The sequence below is a fragment of the Mirounga angustirostris genome, unplaced genomic scaffold (assembly GCF_029215605.1).
Source record: "Mirounga angustirostris isolate CCGP_5_RB_7025 unplaced genomic scaffold, mMirAng1.0.hap1 SCAF_16, whole genome shotgun sequence".
Taxonomy (NCBI): domain Eukaryota; kingdom Metazoa; phylum Chordata; class Mammalia; order Carnivora; family Phocidae; genus Mirounga; species Mirounga angustirostris.
The window spans coordinates 36,445,844-36,460,919 of NW_026991724.1; the positions used below are offsets into that span (position 1 = coordinate 36,445,844).

The 15,076-nt window shown below is 43.7% G+C and overlaps 1 protein-coding gene across 1 annotated transcript in view; it reads left to right on the top strand.

Annotated features, from left to right (window-relative positions):
• The first annotated feature begins 11,473 nt into the window (after window positions 1-11,473).
• Window positions 11,474-15,076, top strand: part of SHCBP1 (SHC binding and spindle associated 1) — a 36,227-nt gene continuing 32,624 nt past the window's right edge. The window contains exon 1 of the mRNA XM_045892130.3: window positions 11,474-11,626. Coding sequence (XP_045748086.2) covers window positions 11,518-11,626 — 109 coding nt within the window. The 5' untranslated portion in view covers window positions 11,474-11,517. The remainder of the gene's footprint in view (window positions 11,627-15,076) is intronic.

The following is a 15,076-nucleotide window of genomic DNA, read 5'->3' on the forward strand; positions in this document are numbered from 1 at the left end:
ACCCTTTATCGGATATCATTTGCAAATATCTTCTCCTATTCTGTAGATTGCCTTTTAGTTTTGTTGATTGTTTTCTTTGCTGGGCAGAAGCATTTTATTTTGATGTAATCCTAATAGTTTATTTTTGCTTTTGTTTCCCTTGCTTCAGGAGACATATCTAGAAAAATGTCATTATGAATATGCCCCACATTATTGAACCCCTGGAGATTTCACTGGGGTAGAAGTTCCTTGAATTTTTTTTAGATTTATTTTCCACCTTCTGGAATGCAAATGTCTTACTAATAAGTCTGGAGTAGTTGCTACTTCTTGCTTACTAAGTCCAATCAGCATAAAGTCATCAATATAATGGACCAGTGTGGTATCCTGTGGAAGGGAAAGGTGATCAGGATCTCTGTGAACTAAATTATGACACAGGGCTGGAGAGCTGATAATGCCCCTACCATAGGATAGTAAAATTGTATTGCTGGCTTTGTCAGCTGAAAGCAAACTGTTTCTGGTGGGTCTTACAGATAGGGATGCAGAAATAGCTGCCTATCAGGTACCAGAGGATGTGCTGATTTGCTCAAGCCAGGAAATCACATCTGGCACTGCACCTGGAATGTGAGTCACCCCTTGGTTAAGCTTACAATAATCTGTGTGATTCTCTAAGATTTATCTGTCTTCCGCACAGGCTGAATAGACAAGTTGAATGGGGATGTGGTGGGAATCACTATCCCTGCACCCTTCAAGTCTTTGACGGTGGCACTAATCTCTGCAATCCTGTCACAAATGTGGTATTACTTTTGGTTCACCATTTTCCTTGGTAGAGGCAGTTCTAGTGACCTTCACTAGACTTGGTTTTTGCACCATAATAGCCCTCATACCAGAGGTTGGGGAGGCAATGTGGGATTTTGCCTCTTGCTCTGTATATCTATTCTAATGATGAATTCTGGAACTGAGAAAATGACCACAGAACTGGTTTGGGGACCAACTGGCCCCACTGTGAGGTGGACTGGAGCTAACACTCCATTGATCATTTGACCCCCATTAGCCCTACCCACAGTGACATTTTGGGTCTTCTGGAACTAGAGTCAGCTCAGAGCCAGTGTCTAGAGGTCCCACAAAGTTCTGCTTATTTTCTGTTCCCCAGTGCATAGTTACCCTGGAAAAAGCTGTAGGTCCCTTTGGGGAAGGCTAGAAGAAAAATTAACTGTGTAAAATTTTGGCAGTATAGTAAGGCTCTTCTTCAAGGGGACCCATCCTCCTCTTCATTCAAGGGACTCTGGGTGTGTAAACTGGCTCAAGTCTGGGAATTGGTTGAAGCACAGTGACTATGTTTTTATGGTTCAAGTTAGACTTTTATTTACTCCATGTAGAATTTTTCTGCTTATACAGGTCAGTAAGAATTCAGTTGGCTTCCTATTTCACTTCTAAGAACACCATGATCAATTAGCCAGCACCACAGATCTGTGTCAGACCATCTGATCGCAGCTTTGACTCTGCTGTGGATTACCAGTAACCACGCCCACTTTTCTTCTGGTGGTTGAGTGCCATCACTTGGCCCCTGCCACCCTAGGACCCAATTACTCCCATTGCATTTAGGTTTCCTAATTCAGTGGCTGCAGTGCCCATTGCAAGGTCTGGCCTACAGGAAGAATCATTATGGAGCTCTTCAAGGATAGTTGCCCTCAGAAATTTATTTCTCACAGTAGTGGTGAAAGGTATGTTTTCTGAACCCTCCAGTGTGCGTAAGTAGGTCTTAAATGACAAATCTATTCTAACATTCCAACCTTCCTAAGGCTTCAAATCCCATCCTCTCCATTAAACCAAAGCATGTTGGGCACTTCCAATTTGTTCACTGGGCCCACCTTTTGTGGCCCAAAACCCAAGTTAAAGTCCTTTCTAATTCTCTGAGTTGCTACATTAAATGCAGAATCTCTGCTTATTGAGGCCATATTAATAAATTTGGCCTTATCCAGTTTTATGTTCCTTCCACCATTATCCCACCCTCCTCGTATTCATTTAGGCACATGTTCTCTGGATTTCTGCTTGTATAAACTCAATTAGTTCTTTTGGAGTATAGCATATCTCCCCATGGGTCACACTTTGTTCTTTACCTTTAAGGACCTGGTGAGACTTGAGTCTAGTTATAGGTCAAGAAGCAAAAGGGGTGGTGGGGATGAGTCCTGAGGAGAATCAGCATTGTCTTGCAAGGCAAGTGCCTTAGGGGAGGCCATTACAGTTTCCTTAGACAGGGCAGGGTTAATATCCTCTGACAGGGGTGGAGAGGCTGCTGCTTCCATTGGGATTGGGGAGACCACTTCCACTGCAAAGATCCATCAGAATTGAGGGGGTCAATGTCCCTAACTTTATCAGTGTTTCTGACACATCCCTCTTCCACCTTATAGGATCCCTTTGCTTCCCAATCAATGCCCTCACCTTACCAGTAGACCTCTGTGAGGCTGGGAGTTCAACCTGCCTTGTAATTCAGCCAGTGGCAAGATGAGATTCTGTCTTTGTTTTTCAACAATCTCAGCCCTGCAACTACAGGGGAGAAGGGTCTGTTTCAGGGCATACATGGAAGCTTTCAGGTCATTTATGTGGCATTTGATCTGGAAATTTAGATCCCTAAGCTTATCTTTTTCTATGTAGTTTGCCCAGCGATATTGGGAGCAACCAACCAATGTCATTATATTCATTAGTCTTAAAAAAATGTTCAAAAGTATCATATACACAGTCCCTCAGCTTCTTGCTTCCTACAAGTGGTTTATTAGGAGTATCCAATGGAGATATTTTGCATCTCTTGATTACCAGGTCACACCATGGACTATCTGTGCTCTCTTTACTGGAAATAGAAGACACTGGTATTTTTAAATCTAATCAGATTAGAGAGTCAATTCTAGAAATCCCAGGACAAATTCAGAAAATTCATCCCTATATTTCTTTTCCTCTAGAACCACTCTCAGTACCAAAATCTGTATTAGTCAGGGTTCTCTAGAAACAAAGAACCAATAATATATATTATATATTATATATATAATAAGTATTTGTTCTATTCCAGCCCTCAGTGGATTGGATGATGCCCACCTACCTTAGGGAGTAACCTGCTTTACTCAGTTTAGGAATTTAAGTGTTAATCTCATCCAAAACACCTCATAGAAACACCCAGAATAATGTTTGAACAAATATCTGGGCACCTCATGACCCAGTGAAGGTGATACGTAAAATTCCCTATCACACCACTTAAGGAATAATTTGGTATTTTTTCTCCAAAAGTTAAACACATACTTATGTGACATAGAAATTCCATTCCCAGGTATTTACTCAGGAAAGATGAAGACATGATCACAAAATGACTCATATTCAAATATTCATAAAAGGTTTATTGATAATGGTAAAAAATGTGATACAACATAAATACCTAACAACAAGTGAATGGTTAAATAAATTGTGGGGAAAACTTCCATACAATGGGAATAAAAATAAGGAAATACTGTTGTATGCAACAATATAGGTGGATTTCAAAAGCATTATCCTAAGTTAAAGAAGCCAAAAACAAAAAGAAAACATACTATATGATTTTACTCATATGAGACCGAGAAAAGACAAATCTGTAGTGACAGAAAGCAGATCAGTGGTTGACAGGGGCTGGAAGCAGTGTTTTTTTTTTGGGGGGGGGAGTGGAATTGTAGGTCATATAGTAGTTGCATGTTTAGTTTTTTTTAAGAAACTGCCAAAATGTTTTCCAGAGTAGTTGTTTTCCAGAGTAGTTTCACCATTTTACATTCCTGCCATCAATGTTTGAGTGATCTAGTTGCTCTGTATCCTCAGCAGGATTTGGTGTTTTCACTATTTTTTATTTTAACTATTCTGATAGGTGTTAGTAATATCTCGTTGTGTTTTTTTTTTTTTAAAGATTTTATTTATTTATTTGACAGAGAGAGAGAGAGAGCACACAAGCAGGAGGAGCAGCAGAGGGAGAGAGAGAAGCAGGCTCTCTGCTGAGCAGGGAGCTCTATGTGGGACTTGATCCCAGGACCCTGGGATCATGACCTGAGCCGAAGGTAGACACTTAACCGACTGAGCCACCCAGGTGCCCCTCTTTTTGTGGTTCTAATTGTCATTTCCTTAATGGCTAATGATACTGAACACTTTTTTCATGTACTTATTTGCCATCCTTAAATCTCCTTCAGTGAAATGTCTGATCATGTCTCTTGCCAATTTTCTAATTAGTTTTTGTTTTTTTTTTTTTTTTACTGTAGAGTTTTGAGAGTTCTTTATATATTGTAGATACTAGTCCTTTGAGGAGTCTCCTTTCCGGCTGGTCTGAAGTCAAATGTCTCTCAGGCCTGTGTGAGTTGTGAGTACTTATTTAACTTAGAGCTTCTTGGCCGTGCCTCCTGAGGTTCCACCCTATGCATCTGTGACTCAGTATTCAGGAACAGACCAGAGGGGAATTTTCTGCTGATTGCTGGAAGTTTTTTTGTGATCGGCTCTTTTTCCTGGTCTTCATTCCTCAAAATCCCAAGCCTGTCTGTCCAAACTCCAATCTCTGTGTCCTCAGCTCAGTGAGATGCCAGACTCTGCTTAAATCCCCCTTTCATACACCACAACCAGGAAACTGCCTCTGGTACAAAGGCAGGGCAGTCACAGGATTCATGCCATTCACTTCTCTTCTTTCAGGGACCATGGTCCTGCAACAGCTGTTGTTTGAAAACTGTTGTTTCATATATTTTGTCCAGTTTTTTGTTGTTTATTGTGAGAACGTAAGTTTAGTCCCCGTTACTCATCCCCAGCTAGAAGCAGAAGTACTCATCTATGTTCTTACAGTTGGTTAATGTAAGCATAAACACTGGGCTGTGCAGGTTGGTGATGTCCAAGAATTGGAGTGTGTGTGTGGGGTTAGATGAGCTGAACTCACTCTTTTCTGCTTCTGAATTTTCTTAATAATTTTCCAAATCTGTCCTGTACTAGTTCCCTAGACTGCATACGTCCAGACATATGGAGAGCTAAATGCCTGACCTATTCTCTGCAGGGTTTTGAAGATCAGGATATAGGAATCACTTTTACTTGATATGTTAGACAAATGTAAATAAATAATAAATAAAATAAAAATACAGATGTATACATATATTTATATCTATCTACACAAGTATATAAAGTAATATGTATTTGGACCAGATGATTAACGTCAAGATTAGAAGAGTCCTGAATTGGAAGTCCAGCAGACCTTGGTTAGAATCCAGACTCCCCCATTTATGGATCCCTCTGACTTTGGTTGACTCATGAGAATTCACCGAACAAATTTCCTCTAGGTAAACATCTCATAGTAAAGTTGGAGAGGGGGAAAGAAATTGGGCAGAGGGTTGAGGATCAAGTGAAATCACTTTTGCAAACTGGAGAGCACTGTGCAAATGTGGGGTGTTCCTGTTAGTTTTACACAATCTATGTGGGCAGGCAGCAGATGTACCCAAATGCCCAAATCCCTCTGCCATGCATTCTAAGTACAGTGGCCAGAACGCTTTTGCCAGAGCGCCAGTCAAATCACCTCTTTTTCCTTGACGCTCATCAATGGTATCCCATTACATGTTGAATAAAATCTGAACTTCTTATGAAAGATGGCCTTTGAGGCTTTGTTACCCCAACAGTCTTCTTGCCAGCCACTTCCTCCCTCACACTCTCTACTGAAGGACTATGTTCTGTTTCTGCAACACACAGAACTCTCTCCTGCTCAGAGCCTCTAGAGCTGGGACCGCCCTCTTCTTGCATCACCCGACTCTCCTTCCTGGATTCCCCTCATCTTCCTGAATCCCCTGCCACCGCCTACCATGGCTGCTTCTGCCTTATCCTGAAGGTTTCAGCCCAGTATCCTCCCCTCAGTGAGGTCTTCCCACGGTCCCCAGTGCAAAGAGGTTCCTGCTCTGGGATTCTCTCTCCTTAACAGTAGTTATACCAGGTTCTGACTTCACATTCATGGAGTGTTCTCTTGTTTAATATGTCTCTCTCCCACTGGACCGTGAACTCCACGAGGGAAGAGCTATGTTTATTTGTTCCCTTCCCATCCCAGACCCTCACACAGGGCCTGGAGGCTCAAGAGGAGACTTGCTGAGAGAACTCAATGTTTTACCAAGTGCTGAAGAGTTATTTTCTTTTGAAAGTTTAAGCTGCCCTCTCGTGGAAAATACAACCCAAAATTCAGGCCTGGCTTGCTTGCTTTGTTTTTGTTCTTGTTAATGGGGTCCCCAGACTTTCAAATCAGAGTAGCAGAGACCTAGCATCTTGTCTCTCCCTGTTCCAGAGTGGACATCGTGGAATATCTGCCCAGCCTGGGCCCACATGGAGCTCCCTACAACAGCAGGTGGAGGGACAAGCCTCTGCCAGTGGGACCCCTCCCAGGCTCTGGGGCCTCTCCGTACCCATCTGTGTTGGTCAGAATTTGCACTGCTATCCTGATTTATGTCTGCTCCAGGAAACTCATTCATGTGGATGGGCAGTTTCCTTCTATAGTGGCTTAGTGGGACTACAGTGCACCTCTGTCTCCCAGAGGGTCATAGCCTTCAGCTATACAAAGAATCACCCACCAGCTTAGAGGGGTTTCTGTCCTTGGGGAAGCTAGTGGGCTGGTTTGGGAGCCGAGGGCCCTCAATCCAGGTAGCCTTCAGTGACTTTGACTTAGGAAACAGGCTAATGATTAGTCTGTGATTCCAGGAGGCCTTTGGGCAGCAGCCGCAGGAGTGGTCCAGGCCCCCGGCCCCTTGATTCTAAACCTGAGCCTTTGGTTTAATGGTGTTGTAATATTACATTTGTTAAAAAAACAAAATTCAGGGCGCCTGGGTGGCTCAGTTGGTTGAGCGACTGCCTTCGGCTCAGGTCATGATCCCGGGGTCCTGGGATCGAGCCCCGCATCGGGCTCCTCGCTCTGCGGGAGGCCTGCTTCTCCCTCTCCCACTCCCCCTGCTTGTGTTTCCTCTCTCGCTGTCTCTCTCTCTCTGTCAGATAAATAAATAAAAATCTTTAAAAAAAAAATTCAACTGAATAAACCTTAAAGATCTTATGGGCATTATTCAGTGATTCATGAATAGGTCAGCAACTTGTCTAGCGGATAGAAAGGAGCTCCAAAAAGCTGAACAAAATGGGAGATTTTATAAGCAGAAGGGGACAGGGGCAAGGAAGAACTGTGACCTCATCCTACTTTGGGGGCAGAAGGGGTCTATCAAGTGGATTACCTCACTAGTGCTAACAGGGAAGTTCCAGATTTTATGGTTTAAGATTACAGTCCTGGGAGAGGTTGAAACTGCAGTTAGATTAGGTATTAAATCTAGGTTTGGTGATGTGGATTTAGCCCAAGTGACTCCATTTTGGGCCTGTTGTCTGTCTCTCTTCACACGTTTTATATAAGAGGAGCAGTATTAATTTAGTTTGTCCCTTTACTAAGTGAAGTTTAGTCGTCAGTGCCAGCAATACAGAGATGAATGGGACGAGGTACTTGTCTTCAAAGAACCCATAGCAATGTCTCTGATCAATGTCCTGAGTAGATTAAATCTCTGAAGTTGCAAACTGATGTTCTACAGATATGTTTATTTGGCTGGCACAGTGTTTAAGTTTCTAAAATTAGTTGCCAGCTTTTTAATATGGGAGATTTCTTATAAAAATCAGATTTCTGGCTTCTCTTGGAAAACCAACATGGCAACACGGGGTCCATCACTACTTCCTATAGGACTCACACAGGGGTCCACTTCTTTTCTTATGTCAGTTGCCTGGCCATTCTGGGCATTTATACTTGAGACCCCTGTAGTAGGAGCAGTGAAAGGGGAGCAATTGATTCTGGAAGCAAGTGAGAGGGTGGGGGAAGTCTTCTCAGACAGGGTGACTTCCCAGATGCCATTTTGACAGCCTGAATGGGAGATGGTGGTGGCCCTACGGGGCTGTGGCAGGGAAGGTGGAGTGAGATGAGTGTCATGTATGCTGGAAGGTAAACTGCACTTGAGCTTGGCTTTACAGCACAGTGAATGTGAATCAGGGGCAAGAATTCCAGATCAAGTGTTCCAGCAGAAAGATGAAAACTGAACTGGCGGCAGGAGAGAAGTCAGGTGTGAAGGGCTTTGTGTCAAATATGAATGATGTCGTCGTTGGGGACTAGGGATCTTGTTGAAATGCAGATTCCCATCCAGCAGATCTGGGGGTGGGGGAGAGACTCTGCATTTCTAACAAGCTCCTGGCCCCTGGGCTATACTTTGAGTTGTTGGGGCTTAGAACACAGGCTGCAATCTAGTGGCCCATGGGTCAGAGCTGGCCTAGGAAATAAGTTTTTCTGGGTTCCATAGTGTTTAAGTTTTTTAAAAAAATAGTTGTTACTTGAAAATCAGGCATTTTCACATAAAAATCTGAATTTTTCCTCTTCACTCATTCTCTATATCACTAAATTTTATTTTATTTTTAGTATTTTTTCATAATAGACTCTTGTTAATTGCTTTTTTTTTTTTTTAACTTGTTCATTGTGTATCTTCATCAGGCTGTGAATTCCATGCAGACAGGGGCCTTATCTGTCTTGTTTCCCATTTCCCTTGAATCTAGAACGGTGTCTGGCACTTAGTCTACACTCTATATGTTTATTATTTGTCAAGTGAATCAGCAAATCCACTTTCCTGTGTGCTTACAGTGATTGCCACAGTCCTTGGCCCTCTTCACTCACTTATATTTCCTCCTGAGAAAGATGGAGTCAGGACACGCCTTTGGGAAACCCTTAGGTTTAGGGAACCTGAGGGGAAGGAAGAGGAACAAGGGCAGGAAGGAAGACCAGGAGAGTGAGCAACCAGAGGCCAAGGGAGGAAAGACGACAGAAGAGGGGTGCTGGGCAGTCAGTGCTCCTGTGAAGTGGAGGGTGATGGAGGGGGCTACTGGCCCTCAGGAAAGCAGGAGAGGAATGCACTATAGAGAAAGAAAGCACATAGGCTGTATCTTAGGATTGCAACTGGACTTTGGGGAGATTTTTGGGGAAGGCAGTTAGTTTTGAGTCCTTGTGTAGACATAATATAAGGACCTAGTGGTGGGAAAGAGAGCAGAGATATAAAAAAGAGGGGCGCCTGGGTGGCTCACTCAGTTGAGCGTCTGCCTTCAGCTCGGGTCATGATCTCGGGGTCCTGGGATCAAGCCCCGCTTTGGGCTCCCTGCTCAGCGGTGTGTCGGCTTCTCCCTCTCCCTCTGTGATCTCTCTCACTCTCACTCTCTCATATAAATAAATAAAATAAAATAAATGAAAAAAGAAAAGATATAGAAAAGAGTGGGAATAATGGGTGCCATCCTAACTTAGGGCAGGTGGAAGGTTGAGATAGGCCACAAGTGGAAAGGAAGAAGGAAAAAAATCCTTTCCTTAGGATAACAGGGAGGGGGCAGGGAAGGCAAACTCCCAAGAAATGTGTGTACCTTACAGGTCTCCACTTAGGGGAAAACTGTAAAAACTTTTGATATGATTGAGCAAGTAATGAATAAACATTGATGAAGGTTTGGAAATGCATCCAGTTTAATAAATAATTTGTCCTTAATGGAGTTTGCAGCAGCATAGATATTTTGTCTCTGACTCTGTGGTCTCCTGTTCCTTTCCAAGACTTTTCCAGAAGCACTGGTTTGGGTAATATCTTGACAGCTGATGAAATATTTGGTAATTGAACAAGAAGAGAGCTATGTTGTCTCCAGGGCTGAGGGAAAAAGGTGAGGAGAAATCCCGCTACCTGTGGTGTTTGCAGGCGGGAGGGCTAAAAGGACAACAGTGAGAAAGCTAGCTTCGTCTTCAAGGCCTGATGCTTTTCTGATTTTTCTTGTTTTGTGTGTTTTCACCTTGTGGAACTCAATAAATATTTGCTCAGTGAATGAATAAGTGTAAGGTCAGATGCTGTACAAAAGAGTCAAAGAAATCTTATTTCCTGGAAAAGCTAGTGGAATTAAGTGCGGTTTTCCACAGTTGCCTCCCCTGGCTTAATTTTGTTTCATTCATAAGGGATCTGAGGGACTTTAGCCCAAGGTATTCCTTCAAGTCAGTAAGTGGATACATTTTCCCTATGAAAGACTGCATGGCCTAACTGTCACAACCAGGCTCTTGGCCTTCTGTGGGACTCAGCCCACTTGGTGTTCTGGTAACCTCTGCCATCACCCGCCCACCTCGGTTCTGACAGGTCATGGCCCAGCTGAAGCATAAAGGGGTGGCTTCCGGAGTTTGGCTGGTTTATAATCTTGACTGTGCTGGGTTAAATTGGGCAAGTTAGTTTACTTCTTGGTGATTCTGTTTCCTCAAATGTAAAATGAGAATAATAATATTTCCTGTGTCATAGGATTTTTTTTAAGATTGAATAAAATAATGCAGGTATGTAATATACAACAGGATGACTATAGCTAAGAGTGTTGTTTGACCTATTGAAAAGTTAAGAGACTAAATCCTCTCATCACAAGGAGAAAAAAATTTTTTTTCTTTTCTTCTTTCTTTTATTTTTATTGTAGCTACCTTTGAAAATGGATGTTAGCTGGGATGCCTGGGTGGCTCAGTCAGTTGAGTGGCTGCCTTCGGCTCAGGTCATGATTCCAGAGTCCTGGGATCGAGCCCCACATCGGGCCCCTTGCTCGGCGGGGAGCCTGCTTCTCCCTCTCCCTCTACCTGCTGCTCTCTCTCTCTATGTCAAATAAATAAATAAATAAAATCTTAAAAAAAAAAGTAGAGATTTAAAAAAAAAAAGAAAATGGATGTTAGCTGGACCCAGGGTGGTAATCATTTCACAATATATGTAAATCAAATGGTTACACTGCATGCCTTAAACTTATAGGGTGATGTAGGTCAATTATTTCTCAATAAAACTGGAAAAAAGATAGTATAGGTGATGTCTTGCACACAATACTCAATACATGTTAGCTGTTATTATTGGAGATTACAGTTACCTTTGATTAATAATTATGGGTAAAACATACTTTTACTTACTAAATTTGATTTGACATTCTTTGAAAATATTGTGTGTGTGCATACATAGCAAATAAGAGAGAGGTTGGGGGGGATGTTGAAAGACACTGAGGCTGATTTTTAGTGATGAAAAGTTCACAGCCACCTAGGCCGATACACTATTACAACTGAAGATGACCTTCCGACGGGTCAAGTGACTTGCTTAAGGTAATACCACTCGTAATGGCAGAAACAAGTCTAAATACTATGTTTTTTGATCCCCAGTTCAGTGCTTCTTATGCTAATACCCATTTCCAGGCATCGCTTGGTAATGTTTCAGAAATCATCCCAAATTACGTTCCAGTTCAATTTTGTCCACGTTAGTCACAGTAAACAAAAGACCAAGAGCGAGGACGGGAAGAGCGGTCCGCCCGCCCAGCAGGTGGCGCAAAGGCGCTGTTACCGGGATTAGAGGAGGCTGGAGAGGGCGGAGCTCGTTCGGAAATGGGGCAACGTACGCTTTCCTTTAATTGGCCCGAGAGCCTCGGCCACCATCCAATCAGAAACGCCTGCGTCACCTTGTGACAGGGCTAGACGGCTGCCCGCGGAAATTTGAAATGGCTGACGGATTGCTGGCGGGTGTCGGGCTGGGGTCGCAGGCTATGATTCCGCAGCCGGAGCGCACGGGCTGGGCGGTCGAGGAGGAGCCAGCGCCTCTGGAGAAAGGTGAGTGCCCGTCTTGTCGGGTCCGAGGAGCCGCCTCCTAGCAGCCGGCCGTGTCCGCCGCGGTGGCTTGGGGCGTCGGGACCCCCCGAGGGCCCCTGGGTCTTATCGGCCTTCCGGACCCGGCGGCTAGGGTGGCGGCGGTGACTGTGAGAGGCCCCGACCCCTTCTCAGAACGTCAAAGTCGGGAGGTACCCGGGGCATCTCCCCTTCTCTCCCCATCTGGCTTCAGCTTCCTTGACACGGAAGGGAGTTGGGCCCGCTCAGGAATTTCCAACCTGGAGGTCTGGGTGGGCTTCCGGGTTTTGTTTTTTGCGCGTTCATCTGTGGAGAGACGTCTCCTCTTTTTCATCTCATTCTCAGAGGACATCACGAACCCTTTCCCAAAAGAAAAGAAACGTGAACCCTTGGCCTCAGTAGCTGCCCTGAGCACTGAGGGTAGCTGACACGCCCAAAGTTAGCGGAGCCAGGATGGGGCAGAGTCTAAAAATAGAGCCCAAGTATAATTTTCAGTCCTGTCTACCTCTTTATGGAGATTCCGTTATGGTTTTTTTCCTAATATTGTAAGCTGTTCAGACTTTTCCTTTAACATTTTCAGTGGGATTATGTAGCGGAAAGAGTCCTGGCAAACGGAGAAAACATACATGTGACTTGATTCCACTACTAATCCCTCTTGTTAACTGGCAAAAATCACTTGGCCTTGGTTTTCCTATCTGGAAAACAGAGCCATGGTCCTACAGAATGTTGAAGGTGAATTGAAATAATGTGTGAAAAGTAGTACTTTCAAAGTGGCTGTAAAGAATTGTGCCGAAGCAAGGTATTCTTTGCTTCTTTATATTGTGTTAAAATACACATAAAGTTTACCATCTTAACCATTTTTAATTGTATAGTTCAGTGGTATTAAATATATTCACACTGTTGTGCAGCTGTCACCACCATCCCTCCCCATAACTCTTACATCTTGTAAATTGAAACTCTGTACCTATCACTCCCCATCTTCCGCTCTCCCAGCCCCTGGCTACCAGCATTATACTTTCTGTCTCTATGACTTTGGCTACTCTAGGTACCTCATATCAATGAATTCATACAGAATTTGTCTTCCTGTTACTGGCTTATTTCATTTAACCTCATGAAATGTCCTCAGGGTTCGTCCATGATGTAGCAGGTGTCAGCATTTCCTACCTTTTTAAGGTTGAATAATATTCCTTTGTATGTAGATATCACCTTTTGCTTATCCATTCATCCAATAATGGACACTTGGGTGGCTCCCACCTCTTAGCTATTGTGAATAATGCTGCAATGAGCATGGGTGTACAAATATCTTTTGGAGATCCTGCTTTCAGTTCTTTTGGATGTATTCTCAGAAGTGGAATTGCTGAATCGGATGGTAATTCTATTTTTAAATTTTTAGGGACCATCATACTGTTCCCCATAGCCATGTACCATTTTCCATTGCCTATAGCAGTGTGCAAGAGTTCCTGTTCCTCCACATCCTCACCAACACTTGTTTCCTTGGTAGTTTTTCTTGTTGTTTTTTGATAATAGCCATCCTAATGGGTGTGAGGAGAAGGTATTATTTCTTTTTTTCTTAAGATTAATTTATTTGACAGAGAGAGACGCAGTGAGAGAGGGAACACAAGCAGGGGGAGTGAGAGAGGGAGAAGCAGGCTTCCCGCTGAGCAGGGAGCCCAATGCGGGGCTCGATCCCAGGACCCTGGGATCATGACCTGAGCCGAAGGCAGACACTTAACAACTGAGCCACCCAGGCGCCCCTTATTTCTTTAATAAACATTTATATATACTATTTGATGGGTACTGTTGTAAGTGATTAACAGGTAATTTAGTTAATTTAATTGAAATAGGCATGCTATTTTCATCTTCCCTTTATAGGAGAGGAAACTGAGGCACAGAGAGATTGCCACACAGCTAGTGAGGTATTGATGTCCTCTGAGGCTCATGTGCATTGGCATGTGAGCAGTAGACTTGAGTAGGCTGTGGGTCATTTGTGGGGTCAAGTAGTTCTGGTGGCCTGAATAGAGGCAAAGAAGTTGAAGGAAGGAGAAAACATGAGGAGCAGGGGGCGGTGGCGTGGGGTGTGGTGGAGAGAAAGATTGCTGTTAATAATAGTCTCAGATATCCTTCCTGAAACAACCTGTGGAAACTATTTTGCCAGCTTAAATGCTACCCTCAGCATTGTTTATTTTTTTAATTAATTTTTTTTAAAAAAAGATTTTATTTATTTATTTATTTGAGACAGAATGAGAGAGAGAGAGCACATGAGAGGGGGGAGGGTCAGAGGGAGAAGCAGGCTCCCTGCCGAGCAGGGAGCCCGATGCGGGACTCGATTCTGGGACTCCAGGATCATGACCTGAGCCGAAGGCAGTCGCTTAACCAACTGAGCCACCCAGGCGCCCAGCATTGTTTATTTAGTAGTTGTTTTGTCTATTAAAAACATCGTATTAGGGGCGCCTGGGTGGCTCAGTCATTAAGCGTCTGCCTTTGGCTCAGGTCAGGATCCCAGGGTCCTGGGATCGAGCCCCACATCGGGCTCCCTGCTCAGCGGGGAGTCTGCTTCTCCCTCTCCCACTCCCCCTGCTTGTGTTCCCTCTCTCGCTGTGTCTCTCTGTGTCAAATAAATAAATAAAATCTTAAAAAAACAAAAACAAAAACCATCGTATTATACAGAATTAGATATGCCACTGACCAAATCATGCCTTATGAAACATAATTACATAGAGCCCAAACCTAATGTGATTAGCATTTTCTAATCCTTTCTTTAGACAATCACTGAAATCAGGAGGAACATTTAGCGAAGTAGCTTTAGCAAAGTAAACCTTACACATTATTAAGAATCTCTCATCCCGGGGCGCCTGGGTGGCTCAGTCGGCCAAGCGGCTGCCTTCGGCTCAGGTCATGATCCCAGGATCCTGGGATCGAGCCCCGCATCGGGCTCCCGGCTCAGCGGGAAGCCTGCTTCTCCCTCTCCCTCTGCCTGCCACTCTGCCTACTTGTGCTGTCTCTCTATCTGTCAAATAAATAAGTAAAATCTTAAAAAAAAAAAAAAAAAGAATCTCTCATCCCTGTTTATTGAGGGGCCATTGACTGATATTGCAGAAAATAAAGGGAGGCTTCAGCTCATTTGTGTTTTTGGTTTTTTTTTTAAAGATTTTATTTATTTGACAGAGAGAGACAGCAAGAGCAGGAACACAAGCAGGGAGAGTGGGAAAGGGAGAAGCAGGCCTCCCGCCGAGCAGGGAGCCCGATGTGGGACTCGATCCTGGGACCCCAGGATCATGACCTGAGCTGAAGGCAGACGCTTAACGACTGAGCCAGCCAGCGCCGGCTTCAGCTCATTTGTGAAGGAATATAGGAAACCAGCTCCTAACTTTAATTCAGCTTTATGGAATTGTTTTGGGGAAAAAAAAATAACTGTAAGATATTTGACCATTATAA